At 35.6% G+C, this 19,983-nt stretch overlaps 4 protein-coding genes across 6 annotated transcripts; all 4 read left to right on the top strand.

Moving 5' to 3' along the window:
• Nucleotides 1-5,551: 5,551 nt before the first annotated feature.
• LOC117570785 (gamma-glutamylcyclotransferase-like) lies at nucleotides 5,552-6,484 on the top strand. The gene is made up of 2 exons (XM_034252626.2): nucleotides 5,552-6,026; nucleotides 6,086-6,484. Exons 1-2 carry the CDS (start codon nucleotides 5,707-5,709, stop codon nucleotides 6,396-6,398), a joined length of 633 nt encoding a protein of 210 aa, XP_034108517.1. The 5' UTR covers nucleotides 5,552-5,706; the 3' UTR covers nucleotides 6,399-6,484.
• An 88-nt stretch (nucleotides 6,485-6,572) lies between these two features.
• Nucleotides 6,573-7,539, top strand: LOC117570784 (gamma-glutamylcyclotransferase-like). Its single transcript, XM_034252625.2, has 2 exons — nucleotides 6,573-6,994; nucleotides 7,051-7,539. Exons 1-2 carry the CDS (start codon nucleotides 6,669-6,671, stop codon nucleotides 7,361-7,363), a joined length of 639 nt encoding a protein of 212 aa, XP_034108516.1. The 5' UTR covers nucleotides 6,573-6,668; the 3' UTR covers nucleotides 7,364-7,539.
• Nucleotides 7,540-7,585: 46 nt separating this feature from the next.
• On the top strand, nucleotides 7,586-8,438 carry LOC117570783 (gamma-glutamylcyclotransferase-like). Its single transcript, XM_034252624.2, has 2 exons — nucleotides 7,586-7,927; nucleotides 7,984-8,438. The coding sequence occupies exons 1-2, from the start codon at nucleotides 7,593-7,595 to the stop codon at nucleotides 8,294-8,296; spliced, it is 648 nt and encodes a 215-aa protein (XP_034108515.1). The 5' UTR covers nucleotides 7,586-7,592; the 3' UTR covers nucleotides 8,297-8,438.
• A 186-nt stretch (nucleotides 8,439-8,624) lies between these two features.
• LOC117568025 (gamma-glutamylcyclotransferase-like) lies at nucleotides 8,625-9,973 on the top strand. 3 transcript variants are annotated; one of them, XM_034248359.2, is made up of 4 exons: nucleotides 8,625-8,738; nucleotides 8,907-9,021; nucleotides 9,083-9,222; nucleotides 9,278-9,972. In XM_034248359.2, exons 2-4 carry the CDS (start codon nucleotides 8,920-8,922, stop codon nucleotides 9,648-9,650), a joined length of 615 nt encoding a protein of 204 aa, XP_034104250.1. In that variant the 5' UTR covers nucleotides 8,625-8,738; nucleotides 8,907-8,919; the 3' UTR covers nucleotides 9,651-9,972. The 3 variants fall into 3 exon arrangements, with proteins under 3 accessions (XP_034104250.1, XP_034104248.1, XP_034104249.1); XM_034248357.2 differs by having other exon boundaries at nucleotides 8,627-8,786; nucleotides 9,278-9,973; XM_034248358.2 differs by having other exon boundaries at nucleotides 8,629-8,744.
• The last annotated feature ends 10,010 nt before the right edge of the window (nucleotides 9,974-19,983 follow it).

Below are 19,983 nucleotides of genomic sequence, written 5' to 3'. Positions count from 1 at the left end.
AATGGAGATAAGTAGAGAAAAATGCTAGTGAGAAAAGGGTTTATCATTTAATGTTTGGCTTTCATTTAATGGAACAACGTGATGCCCCTTAAGGAGAGCTAGTTTTTTAATTAATTAACCGTCGCATGGTTTTGCAGCTGACTTATTAATATTGCAGCAGACAACCACAATGTTTGCTCGCCAAACAGACAGCATCGCACAACATTATAAGCTTCTTCCCTGGGTCATATGCAGTTACCATTACGCTGAGTACTTTAAGGCTGTTCCCAGAGTTGTTTTGCATCGCTAGAGGCAAGTATAACGAAAGAAATGATGACAATGTGTACACTATGAATATAGAACGAAAAGATGCCAGAGTTTGACAAGCTATTATTCTATCTTATGGGATACACAAACTTCTCACCTGTCAATTGCCTGTTAATTGCTCGAATTTACACACTTGCTGCACATCCATTCGATACCCAATTAAATGCAATTTAAACCGGCTTTACTCGCATCATTGCAAAGCCCTCAGCTCTGGGTTTCAGTCACCGTCTCTGGAAATTCCGCAATCATTCAGGCAAGCTGAATATTCACATGAATATTCAAATATGCCTAGGCCTAAAGTTGTTGGTCTTACTGTTTCGGCTGGCATCATTCTCATCGACATAGACATGGGATACAATAATTTGCCAGCTATAGCATATACATATGTATGGTATAGTATATACTTCTGACTCCTCCTTCTACAAAATAGCTCCATTCTCATGTCATTGTTGTGTGTCGTACGGTGTGTCGTATCTTGGCAGGGTTTCACGCACACATGAGCACACAAATGATCTCAGTCATCGGCAGTCAATGCAAACAATGCGGGCAACGAAGCATCCACAAAATACATCCTTAAACATACGTTAACACACAAGTCTTTGTGTGTGTTTGTGTGTGGGTGTGTGCAAAGTAAGGTCACAGCGGGAAATTATGTCAAACACATGTGTATAGAGTGTCTCATACATAGGTCGGAGTATTGCCTTCAATGTGAAGCAAAATCGAACTGAAGTTCGCTAAAAAGTTTCATTCAACAATTTATCTAACAATCTTTTTTAGAAAAGTGCTTAGGATTTTTCTATGGATCCCATCTTTCATATTTTAAATATATACAAGAAGAATGTAACATGCCTTGTGTAGAATACTGCACTTTTTATGACTTCTATTCCTTCTGATATTCATATAGATGGAAGTATTGCCTTAATTGTGCTATGAAATGGAACAGAGGTTCGTTTTATCTAACAATCTTCTTCAGAAAAGTGCGAAAAATTTTTCTGTCAGTGCAATCTTTACATTTGAAATATATACAAGTTAACAAGATTATATTGTTACTCATCATGTAGAAAGTTATGCACTTTTCATGCCTTCCATTACTACTGGGCTATTGACGTTCATCTCTCGTGTGTGCTCTGAAATCGAACTGAAGCTCGTTTAATCTATCAGTCTTCTTCAGAAATGTGCGAAGATTTTTCTATTGATTCAATATTTCACATTATAAATACATGCAATGAAACAATTTAAAATATATCGCGAGATGTGGAAAGTACGGCACTTTTCATGCCTCCCTTTCCTGCTGGGCTATTCACATTCATCTTTCGCCTTGACACTGAAATAATATCGCGTCTTCTGTCCCTTTTCACAACTGACTACTTGCATATTTGTTACGCGCTAGTTTTTTTTTTGGGTTTGCAAATATTATCGACTTCCTTTCGCCTGTCACACACACACACACACACTCCAACACACACTGTGGACACACAACAAATGATAAATGGATTTTCCACTTCCGCGCGTTTCATTCCCATGCGAAAACTCTTTATGTTTAGCTGATGCATGTCTGAAAATATCTACAAGTTGGCATGTTTGTTTTATATATTTTTTTATTATTATTTTAAAGTTTTGCATATCACTTTGCAATTGGTTTTACATAAGGGTATCGAATTTCTAAAAATATATAAAGATAGCTATTTTTAGAGGTGTTGACTGATGAGTGCTTACTTGACTGAAAGAGGAAACAGTATTTCTCAAATATTGCTACCTATCCTTATATCAATATTATTCGAAATTTGTACTGTCATAAATGTTGAAAGTTTTGAGCACAAACAAAGCTCTCTTTGTGCGATTTCATTCATGTGATTACACAGATATGGAAGCATTACCACAACAACATGGCTGACAATTTCATAATTGAGTTAAGCGCATGATTTTATAAATATTTTAACATTTTAATCGCGCTTTTTGAGCAATTAAGGCATTTATACAATAAGCGAGTATTTACATAAATTAAAATTATACAATTTATATTTGCATTTACTTTTGCGTTATTTCAACCAACATAATGTGGGCGCAAGTGAATAAAATATTTAACAAAGCGTAAAGCAATCATTTTACCTAAATGAACAAGTACACGAAAGCGCAACATAAAATAAAACGAGTAACCAAATAATGGAAATAAATAATGCACATAAATACAAATATTTGCTTTTTTGCACAATTTTTAATACAATTTTAAATTCATTCATTGATGGTGCAAGCAAACCAATTTCACATCTTTAAATCAGATTTGCGTTAGTGAAAGCAAAAGCTTTTTTATACTATGTGTATGTGTCTCTCTCTCTCTCTTTCTCTCGCTGCATGTGTGTGTGTGTGTATCTACGTTTTTGTATCTAGGAGATACATTTTCAACAAGGCCTAACATGATACTGCCATTAAAATGATTGAGCCACAAAACCAAAAATCCACAATCCACGAGCACAAAATTTCCCCAAGTAAACGGATTAAATTTCTGCACTTAAGCATTTCTCTGGCAAAAAATATAACAAAAACTTGATACGCTTTCGATGAGTCGAAAAGCTGATGCGAAGCAGTGATGGAGAAATGATTCAAAATTCAAATTTAATCATTAAAAGAATGTTTGTCTTATTATAAAGTTAAGTAGCATACAATTATTTGCAAAGTCAATTAATTAATTAATGTTAAATTTAATGTCAAAGTGCATATACTCCATTTTTGAGGTAGTGTATAATTATAAACTCTTGAGAGAATATCGTAATCAATTTAAGCATAGCAAATATAAACAAAGTTCTCAGCTGGCTCGGCAAAGTCGGGATGTTTGATTTGTGCTGACAGCGCGCCCACCAGGGGAAGGGAAAGTGTCTAGGGGCATGGCGTTCCCCTCCCGCACATGTGTGTGAGTGTGTGCGTGAGTGAGTGAGTGTACAAACTTTGGCAATTCAACTGCCAACTTTGCGTCTGTAGAAAAGTTCGTCAGGTTGACGCGTGTCTGTCTCGCAAATATTTGCGTGCAAAAATTATGTGCACCGGTAAAATATGTTTTGCAGGCTTAACGAAAAAATAAAAAAACGAATGGAATAAAAAAAAATATGCCATAAGTTATGCTACAGAGGGACTCAGCCAGTTGTGTGCGGAGAATACAAGACGAGAGTTGTCCTGATGCCGTCTGACAGCAATCAACGCCACTTTCCACATGAAATTATTTAATATTATTCTCGGCATGATTTGCCCGCTTTTAACACCTTTTGCATAATCAGAGTGTGCGTTCTCGCTTCAATACAAATAATTTAATTAAAATGAGGGGCGGCTCACATACAAATACTGCTTCCATTCCCATTTCTCCTCTTCGAATGTGCGTTGTAATTAATAATTAATTACAAGATGCAAATTTTGGGGTAAATACAATTGAATGAATGCATTAGGTCAGCTTGAAAATGTGTAATGCATGATGCATTTATGAATTTCGATTGCAATTGCAATTATTATTATTATTATTATTGGAGCACTCACCCGCACACACAACTGTGCAGTCAAGTCAAAAATAATTACGCATACGCCATGTGGTTGCCACAGACTGTTGTCGCTTGGCAGCTGAATTGATGGATGAATGCTCGGCACCCCGTTTAACGAGCGACAACATCATTGTTAGCCAGTCAAGTTAGTCAGCTGCATGTCGCTATCATTATGGCTATCACTGACAACCCGGTGATAAACTGCAAGACGGCAAAACATCATGAAGTCAATTATATAATGACTTCGTTGGTATTTAACGTCGCCTTCGTCGTCGTCGATGGTTGACAAGCTCGTTACAATTTATGTTTTGTTTGTATTGGTGGGTCGCTCGCTTATTGCCCACACACAAACATAAAGCGTGCTGTGTGTTGTGGCAAGTGGCAAGTGACTAGTGGCGCCCCAGCCAATTGATGGCCAATACTAATGCCAATGGCAAAATAGCAAATACATGGCTGACAGTCATCGAGCTGAACCCGAATAGCTGTCAAAATAATTGTCGGTCGGTGGGACAACATTGTCGCTCCATAAAACAAAAGTCTCAATATTGAATGGGTGAAGCATAACTTTCGCTTAATGATAGTTATGCGAGGGTTGCTTTGCGAATAATAACGACAGCGCTGTAATTTGTCATTCAGAATAAGTTGTTTGCCTTAATTTAAACATCTTCTTAAGCACTTCAGAAGTCTTTATTATTTAAAGGAATTTTTAATATTTTCTTGTCATCTTCTTTTAGCCAACTTCATTGAGTTTAAAATATTCAGACATTGCTAATTAATTCAATACAAATTGTATGCTATCAAATACCAATTAAAAAGATTGCTAAAAATTGAATTTTGAAAAAATATGTAAAAATCTCAAAGCAAAAAGAAAATACAAACAGCAAATTTCACAATCAATTGCGAAGCAAAAAAAAATGAACAACAACAAACATAAAAGCCTATAAATTATAATTGAAATATAATTGAAAATAAATAAGGCCAATCGATGGCCATAGAAACGATAAGAAAAACATGAAAATAAAATACAAATCATATCGAGATACAAACGATTCTAAAAGGAATGGAAAAAACAAGTGTGTGACTTGTCATAAATAATTGAACATTGATTTTCATAAAGCGCATCAGTTTTATACCCTGTGTCAGAAAAGACATAAAAGCTAGACACAAAAGATAAGTAGATTAGAATATATTTTTAATATTGATTAAATATAAATTGAGATGCTTTTTATTTGAAATTTAGAAGATATTCTATACTCATTATGTAACATTATGTATTAAAACACAAACAATCGAAAATATATTTGTTAATCCATTTTTACATAACATCAATTATACTCGAACCAATCTAATGTTCACAGGGTATTTCGTAGTCAAGCACTCTCTTGTAGAGATTTTTTACTTGCCTTTGTCATGAATATTAATCCACCTAATGCAAATAGCCATACATTTACAAATATGCATTTATATAGAATGTCTAGATTATCTGATCAACTAAATTTTTTTTATAAATAGACTGACGAATGCCCTAAAAGAGAAAGGGAAGAGAAGTATTCTTACAAATAATATGATGACAAGAAAATTAAAACGACCGAACAATAGAATGGTATAAATCAAGTGATTATTAACAGCAATCAAAAAGTTATTCAAAACTTTATTTACTAAACTTTTTTCTTTATTTGAATTCCTCACATTTCAAAAGTGTATTGCGTTCCCTTTCTAAAAGCGTAGAATAGAATAAAATGCTAATTAATAAAAATATATGTCAATTTGCTGATATGAAGCGCAAGCTGAAAGTCAGCAAGCTTAGCACAGTCGCACATTGCAAATGTTCTTGAAACGTTGAAGTTCATCTAAACCTAAAAAACAAAATTTAAAAATGAATCAAAATTTTCCGCTGCTCTTAGCAATCATCGCATTGACTGGAGTTAATTCGGATGTTCAGCAACTTCCAGAAGTACATGGCGATAAGTTTTATTACTATGGATTTGGGAGCAACATGTTAGCAAAGCGAATTCACATCCAGAATCCGACAGCTGAGATTATTGGTCCTGCACTCTTAGAGGATTATCGCGTCGACTTCAGCTTGGTCAGTCAGTTTTGGAAGGGAGCAGTGGCCACCATAGTTCCGTCACCTGGTTCTAAGACTTGGGGCACCTTATGGGAGATCGATCTTACCAACTTACCGGACATTGATAAGTGAGTTCAACACACACATTTGATTATAATGCGTATTAAATATTCGATTGCCTTCTTAGCCAAGAACGTGTTCATCTTGGCTGGTATAAACCTATCAGCGTGCAAGTGAAGCTGCAAAACAATGCCACAGAGATCCCAGCACGTCTTTATGTAATAACGAATGAACCCAAAGGCAATGTTCACGATTTGCCACCAAGTGAAGTTCCTGAGGATCGACAACCTTCGAAGACCTACCTCCAAGTGCTTGTGAAAGGAGCCATTGAGAGTGGGCTTCCCGAGGAATATGTTACTTGGCTAAAAGGATTTAAACACAACAATCAAACAGTCCAACATTTGGAGGAACTTCTCGAGCTGCAATCGGTTCAGTTGTAAATGTGTAGTGTAAAAATAGAAATACTCACACGTTGTTGATGACGATTAAAATAGCTCACAAAATGAGTGCGACATTATTGCATCTTGGCTTATCATCACTTTGTTCTGTATTACTAAAAATAGGTCAGACATAATTTCTATGACTTCAATGTTGTTGATCAAATTTGAATCTGCGCAGTTTATGTTTGCTTGAACGTTGAGAAGGTTGTGTCAAAGCAGAAACATATTTTTGTTAACCTAAAATAAAACCTGATTTGTAAAGTCAGCGATATGAAGTCTCTTATTGCTTGTGTCATCATTCTTTTCGGAGTGAGTCAGATATATGGATTAGACCCTGTGCAACAATTGCCTGAGGTGCATGGCAATAAGTTTTATTATTTTGGATTTGGTAGCAATATGTTGGCCAAGCGCATTCATATTCAAAACCCATCTGCAAAATTTCTGGGTGCCGCCTTGTTAAATAATTATCGTGTCGACTTCAGCATGCCCTCTAAGTTCTGGAAGGGAGCAGTAGCAACGATAGTACCTTCACAGGGTGCTAAGACTTGGGGCTCGTTGTGGGAGATCGATTTGGTCAATTTGCCGGAAATAGACAAGTGAGAACATATTTGATGTATAAATAAAGGTACTGAGTTACTCGTTATCTTTTTAGCCAAGAAGCTGTCCATCTTGGAAAATATAAACCTGTCAGCGTACATGTGAAACTGCAAAACTATGACCCAGAGATTCCAGCACGTCTTTATGTAATAACAAATGAACCCAAAGGCAATGTTCACGATATGCCACCAAGTGAAGTTCCTGAGGATCGACAACCTTCGAAGACCTACCTCCAAGTGCTTGTCAAGGGGGCGATTGAAAGCGGACTTCCTGAGGAATACGTTACTTGGCTGACAGGATTTAAACACAATAATCAAACTGTGCAACATTTGGAAGAGCTTCTTGAGCTGCAATCGGTGCCGTTGTAAAATTGAAAATGTGGAACTGTAGTACAAATACTTTTGTGAAAATATCTCATAAACCAATTTAGTGCGCCATTCTCTAATCATAGCACAAGTTAAGATGTCATTGAACATCTTTGAAAACAATGTCAGAGACTATTTAAAATTTTGCAGAATAAATGTTTATGTATATTTCAGTTGTATATTTAAGCTTGTCATACTTTACCTAATCTAACTGGTTTCCAAATTGACCGATATGAGAGCACTAAGCGCTTTAAATGTTTTGGTTATGGCCTTGTGCGGCGTGAGTCAGATACGAGGACTAAGCCTTCTGCAACAACTGCCTGAGGTGCATGGCGATAAGTTCTACTATTTTGGTTTTGGCAGCAACATGTTGGCCAAGCGAATTCACATCAAAAACCCATCTGCGAAATTTCTGGGTGCCGCCTTATTAAAGAATTATCGTGTCGACTTCAGCTTGCCCAGTAAATTCTGGAAGGGAGCAGTGGCCACCGCTGTGCCCACATTTGGGATGCAAACTTGGGGTACTCTTTGGGAGATCGATTTGGTTAATTTGCCAGACTTGGACAGGTTGCTTCTTAAAATCGATATATAAAAAATAGCTGTCTCAAATTCCTTATTTCTAGCCAAGAAGGTGTGCATCTCGGCAGATATAGACCTGTCAGTGTCAAGGTAAAGCTGCGCAGCAATGACAAAGAGATTCCAGCTCGACTTTATGTGATAACAAAGGAGCCAAAAGGAAACGTCCGTGATTTGCCGTCTCACGAAGTGCCCTTAAATCGGCAGCCCTCGAAGACTTATTTACGGGTTATGGTAAAGGGCGCCATGGAGAGCGGAATTCCTAAGAAATATATAACGTGGCTTAAGGGTTTTAAACACAACAATAAAACTGTGCAACAATTGGAAGATCTTTTTGAACTGGATTCCGTTGAATTATAGTCCAGTCGCTCTAAAACGGTGAAGGGTTCCAGTCTTTGCTAGTGGTTTGTTGTGAATTTGTTTTAAACTGTTCTCACCATATCAGCGTGGTTCCAAACCACTTGCGGAACAGTTCATAGGGGTGATTTGTTTTAGGTGCAGTATTTTTTATTAAAGGTATTTACGTGCATGTGTTATTTATCAATAAAAGGTGAAAATTATTTTCACTTATATTTGTAATAATGTAAATGTACAATAAAGTTTTGACAGCTAATGTTATTAACCCAAATAGTGCTGTCGGTATATTTACTTAAAATAGTACATTATGAAATTGAACTGACGGTCACACTGATTAATTGCCAGCTGTTGCAAGTTGTTTTCGTATTATTCTCAATGATTGTAAATAAAGTGTGATTTTATTTAATCAAGTGACTTGCCACTTTGTGGTTAACTAATTTAATCTGTTAGTGTGAGTTTACTACTGTATGAACAAGACTAGATTATTGCACAAGTTCTCTATTATTTTGTATAAATTATTCTTATCAGATTTGTATTTTTGTCGAAGTTCTCTAAAATCTGGACAATATTGTATTAACCTACTAATACAAATTATTAAATGTTGTTTTTGCAGGTTATCTATAGTTATGAATAAATTCTTTTATTTCGGTTATGGGAGCAATATGCTGGCTGCTCGAATGCATATTCGGAATCCCTCAGCAAGACGAATTGGAGTTGGCAAACTAAAGGTAAATACTTGTGCCTAAAAAGATACTCCTTATCGCAGTTACTTAGATGCATTCATTGTAGGATTACCGACTTGATTTTCATTACGACGGAAAAGATAATTCCTGGAATGGCGCGCCGGCGACTATTGTACCCATGAAGGGAGCCCAGGTCTTTGGAACTATTTGGGAGGTTGATCAATGTCACCTGAAGTCTTTGGACGAGTATGATTGTTTAAATTTACTTGTTTGGTATCCCTTACTATATTTCGTCATTTAGACAGGAAGGTGTTTCCTATGGCATCTATGCACCGATAAATGTTACTGTGGATTCACTTAATGACAAGCGGAATATTGAATGCCGAGTTTACCATCTATGTGATCAACCAAAGACGGATGTCCATGGATTGAATTGCAATGAGGAGGCCTCTTTTTGCCGGTTACCATCGACAACATATCTCAAGGTAATAGTCAAGGGCGCCGAGGAGACTGGATTGCCCAGTGAATACATCAAATGGCTTAAACAAATCAGACACAATGATAACCATGTTCATGAAATGGAGTCCAAATTAGAACTGGCAGAAGTGAAACTTGCTGAAGCGATAAGCAAAGTATCTTGTGATAGATTAACATTCAATTCAGTTAAAGGTTAACCCCTTTATTTCCTGATAAATACATTCAGCTTCTATTATTGGAATTACAATTGTTTTGGTAACCTTTCTATATAAAGAATTCCCCGCCTACTAGAATCACACCTAACACTCAACCTCAAAAAGCATTTAGAAATACAAATTATGAACACCTTTTCTGCAACTTTGAACCAATGAACCCATAAATATTCAAGCCTAAGAATATAACACAACTACATTCAATTAAAAATAATTGAAACATGTAATAATGTACATAATGTCAATAGTAAATATAGGCCAATTATCTAAAATATAATATATTTTATACAATGCACATAAAAATAAAAAAATATGTATAAATTTTAAATATTTATTTAATATTGAACTTTTTGTTAACAAATCTGTATTTAAACGGTTTTACCTATCGCTGCTTGTTAATGTTTTATTCGTATGTTTGTAGAAGTGCAAAGCGGATGTTTCATCTTGACTTCACTGAATTTTGAAATTATTTTTCATTTAATCTGTAACTGCTTTTCTCTCTTTATATTTTTTGTGTCTTTTCAAATGAGTGCCTAACTTTGTCACAAAAATGACTTTAATTAATTTTAATCACTTATTTATGATGATTACCAATTTCCTGTCTCGCAGCATTGTCTTTCACAACTGAAAACTTGGAACACTGAGACACGGACACAAAAGTTTAGCAGCTTTTTGGCTGCGACTCCTAAAGTGCAATTAAAGTGCAATTTACTGTGAGCCAAAGAAGATGATGCTACCAAAACTGTTTTTGTTCTTTTTCGGTTGTTAGTTGGCTAAGAGACTCATTCTACTCTTTCTCATTCGAGTTGCAGACGCTTAACGAGACTCATCGAGTCGCCGTTTGTGCGTTTGGACCATGGCTTATTAATTTAAATTTTCAAAGCAGCCACTTGGAACTCCATAGAGTGCGACTCTAGTTTAGAGTCCAAGGTGTTGCACTTGCAAAACTTGGAGCTGGCAGCCCAAATTGCGTGCCAAAGTAATAATAAACATAATTTGCTGTGCACTTTCGGTCTGCAGCTAATTTGAGTTGGGGCTGACGCCAAGGCAAAGGCAACTGTAAAAGGCTGACCTACGATTACAACGGTTACAACCTTCAGACGCCATCAACAGCTCCAAAAGGGAAGAAGCTATGGCATTAGGAAGATTTTCAGGTGTCCAAGTGCAAAAGTTCGAGCACAATTCCGAGTTGGACTTTAACAAAGTAAAAAGTTTTGCACAAAGTGCTGTGGCACTTGTTACACTTGTTGTGCAGCAGAATACTCTTGGAAAGTAAACAAGAATGGGGTATATTAGAAGTTTTTAAGTGAAGTGTAAATTTCACTTTTGAAGGATATATGTTTTTGTTATTTAGTATGACAAGTGCTATATGTTTATACATATATGTATGTGATCTTTATTTAATTTAAATTTTAAACGTTATTTTGTAATAATCACTAAATCACTATGGGCCTCAAATTGGAGAAAATATAATAAAAGAGATTTTTATATAAGCAAGTTTTGTTAGATATATTTGTATATTGAAATTTGTACACAGAAAAATCTATATTTAAAAGTAGATTACAAGCCTTAAATTAAGAACTTTTTGTTATTAAAACAAAATCTGTAAACTAGAATTTCGGATTAAAAAATTCTTTAAAAAAAGTTTTGGTATTTAATCAGCGTTTTAAAATTTATAATCTTTTTAAAGCTAAAGTTTTTTGAATGACATTTGTTTGGGGAAGGGATTTCAATGAACACCATTTTATATTATTATATTTTGTAATATAATATTTTAAAACTTTCCTTTCATTTGTAGATGGTATTTGATAGCCTTTCATATTTCGTTTAAAGTTATTGTGGTTGGTTTTAGTCTTTGTGTTAGTTGTAAATTAAATTTGCAAACGGTCTGGCAACTCGTCGTCGTAGTTTATAATCGTTTGGGAATTGAAATGCAGTCGATATCAAAGCGTCTGCAAGTTTTCCCCATTCGTAAGTTTTTGCTACTTTTTTGCCTGGTCAGTTAACTTTTTGGCTGAACATTTTTATTACATTTGTGGCGCCCTTTAGAGTTGTCAGCCACAGAGAGCAAAAGGAAATGTTGTGGGCACAACGAAGAAGGCAAGGACAACTGCAAAACTGCGGCGACTTCGCTTAAACTCGATCATTAATTATTTAAAATGCACGGCGCCATAACCATTTAGATGGCTTGTAACATGTGCCACAAGCAGCCACAAAGTGGCATGCCACCCCGCAGCACCTCGACAACGAGCAGCGTTTGTAATCATAAAAGTTTACGAGTTAAAAAACCAAATCAAAACGAGAACGAGAATGAGAATGAGAACGACAAGTGATGAAACCGACTTCTCGATGGTAACTCGACTTAGCTCAGCTGCAACCGGGAATTTAATTAAAATCAAGCCAACTTCCCATCTCACCAAACCTCGTTCCCAGGCCGTCGTTTAGTTTCAATCAAAGTAGCGTCAAAAAATTTACCCAAATTGACAACAGAAGCGACAACGATGTCGTCGGCCGTCAATAAAAAACGTTTAGAGCGAATGTTTGCCTCAGCTCCCCGCCACACCCCCGCTCTGATTTACCACTCAGTACAGTTCCAACGTAATTGAAACTCATTAGCGTGCATTTTAGTGGCCATTTTGTGCCTGGGCAAAAGCCTTTAGGACAACCCTTTGGGTGCCATTTTATACCCTTCCTTCCTAGCTCACACTTTTCTTCCTTCCCTTTTAGTTTGTTGTGGGTTGTTACAGTGTGTGTGTGTGTGTGTGTGCGTGTGGTTTATGTGGCAAGTGTGTCATCATTATGAGTGTTATGGGTTTTTTTTTTGTTTTTGTGTTTTTTGACGGGTTTTGCCAAGCTTTTATCAAAGTGAAAAAGCAACCACATACAGTGATAAAACTGGATATACATTTATTCTTTTTGGTGTGAAACTGTTCCAAAGCTTTGACTGGAGTTTAGTGATGAGAAATAGATATCCATATATTTATTTCCATTCGTATGAAACTGTCCTTAAGCTAAGCCTTAGTAAAGTTTAAGTAAAACCATACAGTATGAGAGTTATTAATATTAATATATAATATTAAATTTTGTTCAGGAAATATACATTTTGCAATCAATCTAAAAATATTAACCTGATGGTTAATAGAAAAGGATTTTCTAAACAAGTAATGTTGAAAAACAAAGTAAAATGAGTAAAGTAAGTAACTAGTTGCCATTTGAATATTTAAGTTTTTTTTTTTTAATTAAAATAACAGTCCCTTTCATCAGAAATTCACACATATCTTATCCTTCAGCGGTGGTATATTATCAACAGCTTCAATTAAGCTGTCCATCACTCAGTTAACACAAAGAGTTTAGAACATAAAGACTTCTTCTAAGACTTGTCAATCGCACAGACCACAGCAAGTGAAATTTTCGATGGGACAACATGAAAGCTAAGAACTAAAAGTGTCAGACTTTAATTGACTTTTCGTAAACTATAGATGAAGTTGGAGATCCTGACACGCCTGTAATTATGCCACATGTGGCGAATAGAGCCACACTTGGTTAACTCGCTGTTCGAAGTGGCTGCCAAGTGGAACAAATTCAATTTGATTTGGGGTCTAAGAAAGCGGAGAGAAATGTAAAGAAAACTTGATGGAAATTTGCATATAGTTTCTGGCAGTTCAAAGTGACAAACTTTGCTCGAAACCTTAACTATTAATTAGTAAAATAATCACTCAAGATGCAGAGTTGAAGGAAGGGAAATGAAACTCTCTAGAGAGCTTTGTATTGAAATTGTTTTTGAAGACGAAAAAGGTCTCCGCTGTGAAGTAAGAATTATTTGTATGCCATTTTGAAATCCCCCAAAAATAATGAAGCAGACGCAGATATGATAACTGCAATGCCTGCGGCATTTATGGGTTGCATTTGCAACGCGCCACGCGCTAATCAAATTAAGCGCAATATTTGCTTTTGTATAGCCCAAAATGCTGGACAGGAAGTGCGTCATTGGCGTTGCAACTTCCGACTGGCCGCGGGCATTAATTACACTTAAATGTTAACCACATGCCAGCATTTGACAGGCTCCTTTCTTCCTCGCAAGTCAATAATTTCGTTTTTAATACAAAATGCAACGATGCCCTGTGGACAAAAGTTCGGATAGGAGTTTGGGTTATGGAATTCCACTTGGTTATTTCCCTTGAGCCACTTGCACTTTTTTTTTTGGTTTTGACAAATTCTCTTGTCACGCATGCAGTGTCAACAAGGCGTGGCACTTGCAACTGTGCCCCAGGGCTGCTTGTGATTAAATCATTAAATTCATACGCTCCACAAGCTTGCACTTTTTATTATGCAAAATCCTTGGCTTTGTTTCCATTCGTCCCGGGCTTGACCGTTGCGCCATTGATCCCCGCCAGAGATTGTCACCATCTCCGCTCAGCCTGATTATTTGCTTTCCGTTTTCATTAAAAATGCACACACTCAGTCGCATTGTCAACGCTGCTGCTGCATCGATGAGTCCATTGCAAGCCATTCAATTGGGTATGAGCTAAATGCTTTTGGGGCATTTTTAATTAAACGACATGCAACAGCAATAGCAGCGACAGCAGCAGGCGGCATCGTCCAGATTTAATGTCACCACACTCGGTGGGTGTTGCACTGTGGCCGCCGCTGACACGTGCATTATGACAAATATTTTAGACGCACTCACATACTTTAGGTCCAGCTGCACTGAAAGTGGGCAGAGAGTCCATGGGGACAACGAGCCACAAGCAATTCGCAAACAAATGTGACCAGCTGATGCACAGCTTTTAGATTGCACACTTCTTTCCTAACCGTCCTTGCTCACTTCAACAGTTATTTACCTCAATTTGTTAGAGTTTTTAAAATATAACAATATTTATTTTTAAATATCTCCAGTAAAGTCTAAATATATAAGTTTTATTATTAGAAATACGTTAGTGTTAATTTTAATTGTATCTAACCTTTTTAAATAAATAAAATAATTATTTATATATACATATGTTGTTAAAAATATCAATGTATGCATTAACATTAACATCTGCACTGCACACAATTATGTAAACTAACATAAATAATAGTCAAAGCAGCACGACGTGTATTTTTTTACGCTTTCGCCAAGACTTTCCTGATGAACCAATTCGTCCAATATATATGAATTAATACACAATATTTAAATTAGTTATTCATTTATGAAAACTTTACCACATATTATCTATCTAGATAGAAGGTTTTTAAGCTATCATTTCAAGTAAACTGCAGACAATTACAGAAAATGTCTGTAATACAATTTTAACCTACAAATTTATAGTATAGATAGGCTAAAATTCAAAATTCTTGTTGAAAATCAAAATACAATTTTAAGTTCAAACAATAAATACATTTTTATTAAAATTATCTATTTTGCCTTCGAATACTTATCATATAAAAATATGAATATATTCATTGTTCAAAAACTTAGTTTACAACCAAATACAACTAGCATATGATTTCAATTTAAAGCTCAGATCCTATAAAATTTAATATGTTATGTACATTATAGTTTTTCGTGTTTGGTATTTTCGCTTAAAAGCTTTTTGCTAACGCGTCAGAGTTCCTCGCACAGCTCGCTTTTTGTGCGAGTGCCGACTACTGAGTGCCTCGCCCCTGAAACCTACTAAATAACCTTGTTAGCGCTTTTAATTAAAGGTGTAAATATTGATATTTACTCATGCGCTGGCAACCTGCAACGAGCTGCGAACAGCGAGCAACATGTAATCTGCAATGCCGCCGGGTCTCGTGCAACGGAAATGCATTTTCAAAAGTCAAATAAACTAAATGGAAATATGAGCTGAACATTAATATGGTTACATGACATGGTCGCTGGGCAGCTACATATGTATTGCGAATTTGTATCAGATCAAACACAGCAAAGGCTGATATGATAGGTAAGGGAATATGGGAAATATATTATATAATGATAAATATGGGAAATTTAACTATATTCAAATGAGGATGTTTATATTATTATATACAAATTTTATAAAATGATTTAAAAATCAATTTAAATTCTGTTAGTTGATATATGGTAATATTAGATTAGATTTGATATTTTGGTCATATCTAAAAAAAATAGAATAATAATCTTATACGATTGTACCCGATTATATTATTTCATTTTTAGATATGCAAAATGTCTTGATACATTATTTAAGTTTGTTTCCCATTTCAGCAATTATCTATGCTGAATACATTTATTGATAAATATGCTATTCAAAAATAATTCTCATTTTCTTTTCAGATCATCTCACTTCTATCTTGCCTCTCTTTAAAACTTGCAAAACAACTCTCGCTGCTGGAAAGCACTCTAAGCCGCATCAATAACGCCCACTTGACGCTTCAAATTAAATAACCATCATCAGAATCAATCGAAGTATGCGAGTATGTGGCAAAGGGCCATAGAGGGCAAAAAGAGGTCTCCACTTTTGGCCCTGTTGAGCCAACAAATTGAGTTAACTCTGGCCTAAAATCAAGCGCACAGCACAAGCTGACAATGTAAGGGATTTTGGATGAGGATGTGATACCTGAGAGTGTTCTGATCTCTCTCTGGCCTGGCAGTTGTTAAGTTTTGTGCAAAAAATGTTAATTTTAATTAAGGCTGCTATCGACACCCGACAGGCGGCATGCGGCAGTCCAATGCATTTACCAAGGGAATGAAGGGAACGAAGGGAGGCGGAGAAGCACTCGAAAGTGCAACGCAGCGCAACTGATGCACTTTGTGCAGTGAATGGCAGCATGTAAGCTGAAGCGGATGCCAGGCAGGATATTTGCAAGAGGATATACTCGTATGTTGTCTGCTTTTGGCAAATCAACGAGCCGTGCGACGTTGACTTCCATTGCTGTTGTGGTTGTGTCATATGCATACTCTACTCTACTCTCAAACTCACTCTCTGCATGTGTAAACATTAACACAACACAACACACAACATTGTTGTTGTGCACGGCATTAGTTTGAAAAGCGTTTGGCCATGCAACAATTTGTTGCATACCACACACACACAAGGCGGGGGAGCAGTTGCGCATTTATTGTGTGTGTGTGGCGATGGCTACTCAAAAATTTAAATTAGCGCGGTCCGAAGCGAATTGCATTAGCCAGCAATTTTTAATTCACTTCGTGAATATTTTAGCCCGTACATCAGAAAAATATTTCAACATTTTAACACGTTGCCAACGCGATTATCCTGCGGCACAGTCGCGAGTGGAGGAAGGGAGGCAAAAGGATACACGCGGTCGTGTTATTGAAAAGCAATTAAAAAAAGCCAAACGCCAGTGCATTTCACTTTATTGAATTATAATGTCAGCTCGGTGAACTCGCCCGGAACTGGTTCAACTGCAGATCAGCTGCAGCTCATAAATATAAATAGCTGTATGCATGGCAAAGTGATTCGCTAGAAAGAGAGAGAGAGAGAGAGAGAGAGAGGGAGGAAGAGAGGAGTTGACAGCTCATCCTCATTGTGGAAGGTGTAAATCTAATTACAATTGCCAGCCAGCCATCGAAATATTCTTTTCCGTATTGAATATGCTGCGATTTTTGACAGCTATTGCCTTATTAATGAGTCAATTTTCATAAATAAATTAAACACAATGGCAGTTTCATATCGAGAGCATCTTTCACTCGAAAAGAGAAAAACGCGTTTTAAGTGTTTAATTATTTTTTTATAATTGCAGTTTTCTGTTAGTCTTCAAATTTTATTTCTGTCATTTAAGAGGTTTAACAATTTTATACCCACTAGCCATAGGGTATAAAATTGTAGTCATCAAATTTACAATCTGAAATTCTTTTATTTTAATAAATTTTTCATATTTTTTTTGGTGATCAGTAATCATTAAACTTATTACAAACAGAAGTTGATGCATATTAAGTTCAAACATGTTAATTTGTTTCATATTTGTGTATATTCATAATTCGCTTAACCATGCAACAAGCTGCCGTATAATCATATGTCTTGTAATCAGCTTACTGCTGATGCGAAATCTCTTTCCCCTTTATGATTGGATTCTCTCTCGCTTGCTAATTGCGGCTATCGGATTACCAACGCCAAAAAGCCATTTTCAATGGCAACGCGGCGGGGAAAAGTGCAAAAATTCAATTTTATAATTGGCTTTCAATATAAAAAAATTGAGAATTGAGGAAAATACAAAAATAATTAGCATAAAATAAAACAAACACAAGGCGGGAAAAATAAAAATATTAAGTTTCAAGCAATTAAAAAATGCGAACACAGCAAAGTGCACAATGCTTATTATTATAATCCTGTCGAAAAGGGTTGAACCAAAAGAGAGAGAAGAAGAAGCGTTGGCAGTACCTATCAAATTACCTTTTTGTGCCATGTTTTTACGAGGCTAATGCAAACAAAATATAAATTGCAGATTTCTAGAAGATGCCAAAATCAAAGCCATTTCAATGGGCTCTGCAAACAGTCGTAAAGGTCATAAAAATTGTCTTTAGCAAAATGAGGCGAATGAATGAATGCCTCAAAGTGGGAGAGAAGGAAACTCACCCCCAAATAATAGAGGACCAACTTTTTTTTGTTGTTTCGTAAACTGTGAACAGAACGATAAAAATGTTGCCCTCGACACCTGTGACCACAATTAAGCCGCGTTAAGCGTTGCCAGCATTTTTAATGCCTCAGCCGGGGCACTTGCTGGGAGTTGGCAAAAGTTTTCACAGTTAAATTGAGTTAAACCCGACACGGCCAACAACTTTTACTCACTCCAATGTTTTGCTTTTTTTTTTTACATTTTTTGTTCTCTATTTTTTGTATTTTTAAATTTTTTTGTTGTTGCATTCGTAATTAAATGCCCGCCCAACGGTGGCTGCAAGTTGATAATTTAATTGAAGTTGTTAACAATTTTTTGCAGTAGCATAAATGTGGTGCGAGCGCCCCTTAAGGTTGCCTTATTAAAATTTGTTAAAATATAATTAAAAGCGACGCTGAATTTAATTGCATGACTGAAAGGCAATTTAATTGCGTTAAATTGGACAGCATCTAAGAAAAGGGTCAAATTAATCTAAGCGATTAGCAGCTGCTCCTCAAAAAAACGGATGAAGAAATGTTGAAAATAAGAGAGAAAAATGGTATTGAATGTGAAATTTAATTTTATCTAAAATAAAACTATCTTCAATAAATTTTTATAAGTTCATCTTAAAAAGTTTTGATTACAGAATCAAATGCATTTATAATAAATCATCTTTCAGTTAATGAATTTTTGCTAAGAAGTTATGTAACTATGCTTCTAAAGTTAATTTGAATGTAAATGATTGCAGCATACCCTTCGTTTACTTTAAAATAAATTACTTGGAATATATCTAATACAAAACAGTTTAATAATGTTCTTAAGAATCTCATTAGCAGATGCTCTAAAAAAATTATAAAAATATGATGAAAATGCATAAATTATTTGTGTTTAAATAAAAATAAACTTTTTCTGCAAAATATATAATTTAAATGATTGAATTTTATTTAAATTTAAATTATACCGAATACTTTTTATAAGATCATTTTAACTTAAAGTGGCTAATGAATTGAAAACAATGAAGCAATAAATGAAGCAACTTTAATTTACATATTTTTCATAAAAAGTACACCTTATTCATTGAAAGTTCATTCAAATACTTGAATTTTATCTACAAAAAAGTGGAACCATTTCTTTTAAGTTATTATTTTAACAATTTCAGTGTTCTAGCTTCCCACTTCGATTCACTCTAACAAATGACAAAATAATTCCAAAAAAGAATTCCTCTAGCAGTTCAATATCAAGTTCGTTTTCAATAAGTTGTTCCCTTGCAATTTGCCAACAATTTGCTGTAACATTAGACTCAATCAAGAGTCAAATGCTTATAACAGACACAGGCTCAAATATATAAAAAAAAAAAAACGAAAATAAAAGAAAATTACCATAACCAAAGCGAGACATAGCAGACACACATGCCAAGGGGGACAAGTTGGGGGAATTGCAATTATTTGAGGAATGCAATGTGATCCATGCAAACTTTATTGAAGTGAAAGAAGCATAAGGAAATAGCAAAAAAAAAGGAATCGCCAGAAAGCGCAAATTGAAACAAAATGAACAAATCAGGCAACAAATTTGCATGCGCTACATTTATGGGCCATATCCAGGGGACTGTCGCTAGCAATTTCAGTAGTCCGAATCGGGGTTGCATTTGACAATTGGGAGCAGACAGAGAAGAGGTGGAGTGGCTTGCTTGTGCCAATTTATGTTTATTGCGGCAAGAATTTGGTGTTGTCATAAGAATCGAAAAAGAAAGCCAAATAAACAT

This window comes from Drosophila albomicans, chromosome 3, assembly GCF_009650485.2.
Source record: "Drosophila albomicans strain 15112-1751.03 chromosome 3, ASM965048v2, whole genome shotgun sequence".
Lineage (NCBI taxonomy): Eukaryota > Metazoa > Arthropoda > Insecta > Diptera > Drosophilidae > Drosophila > Drosophila albomicans.
Note: the sequence above shows the minus strand (reverse complement) of the source record. Positions and strands in the feature narration are given on the sequence as shown.

What these genes read in the sequence shown, in the direction of transcription:
- LOC117570785 (XM_034252626.2), top strand. Translation starts at nt 5,707, where the DNA reads ATGAATCAAAATTTTCCGCTGCTCTTAGCAATCATCGCATTGACTGGA. An exon ending in AACTTACCGGACATTGATAA is followed by an intron (nt 6,027 to 6,085) that starts GTGAGTTCAACA and finishes TTGCCTTCTTAG; the next exon opens with CCAAGAACGTGTTCATCTTG.
- LOC117570784 (XM_034252625.2), top strand. Translation starts at nt 6,669, where the DNA reads ATGAAGTCTCTTATTGCTTGTGTCATCATTCTTTTCGGAGTGAGTCAG. An exon ending in AATTTGCCGGAAATAGACAA is followed by an intron (nt 6,995 to 7,050) that starts GTGAGAACATAT and finishes TTATCTTTTTAG; the next exon opens with CCAAGAAGCTGTCCATCTTG.
- LOC117570783 (XM_034252624.2), top strand. Translation starts at nt 7,593, where the DNA reads ATGAGAGCACTAAGCGCTTTAAATGTTTTGGTTATGGCCTTGTGCGGC. An exon ending in AATTTGCCAGACTTGGACAG is followed by an intron (nt 7,928 to 7,983) that starts GTTGCTTCTTAA and finishes CCTTATTTCTAG; the next exon opens with CCAAGAAGGTGTGCATCTCG.
- LOC117568025 (XM_034248357.2), top strand. Translation starts at nt 8,761, where the DNA reads ATGAACAAGACTAGATTATTGCACAA. An exon ending in TTGGAGTTGGCAAACTAAAG is followed by an intron (nt 9,022 to 9,082) that starts GTAAATACTTGT and finishes CATTCATTGTAG; the next exon opens with GATTACCGACTTGATTTTCA. An exon ending in CACCTGAAGTCTTTGGACGA is followed by an intron (nt 9,223 to 9,277) that starts GTATGATTGTTT and finishes TTCGTCATTTAG; the next exon opens with ACAGGAAGGTGTTTCCTATG.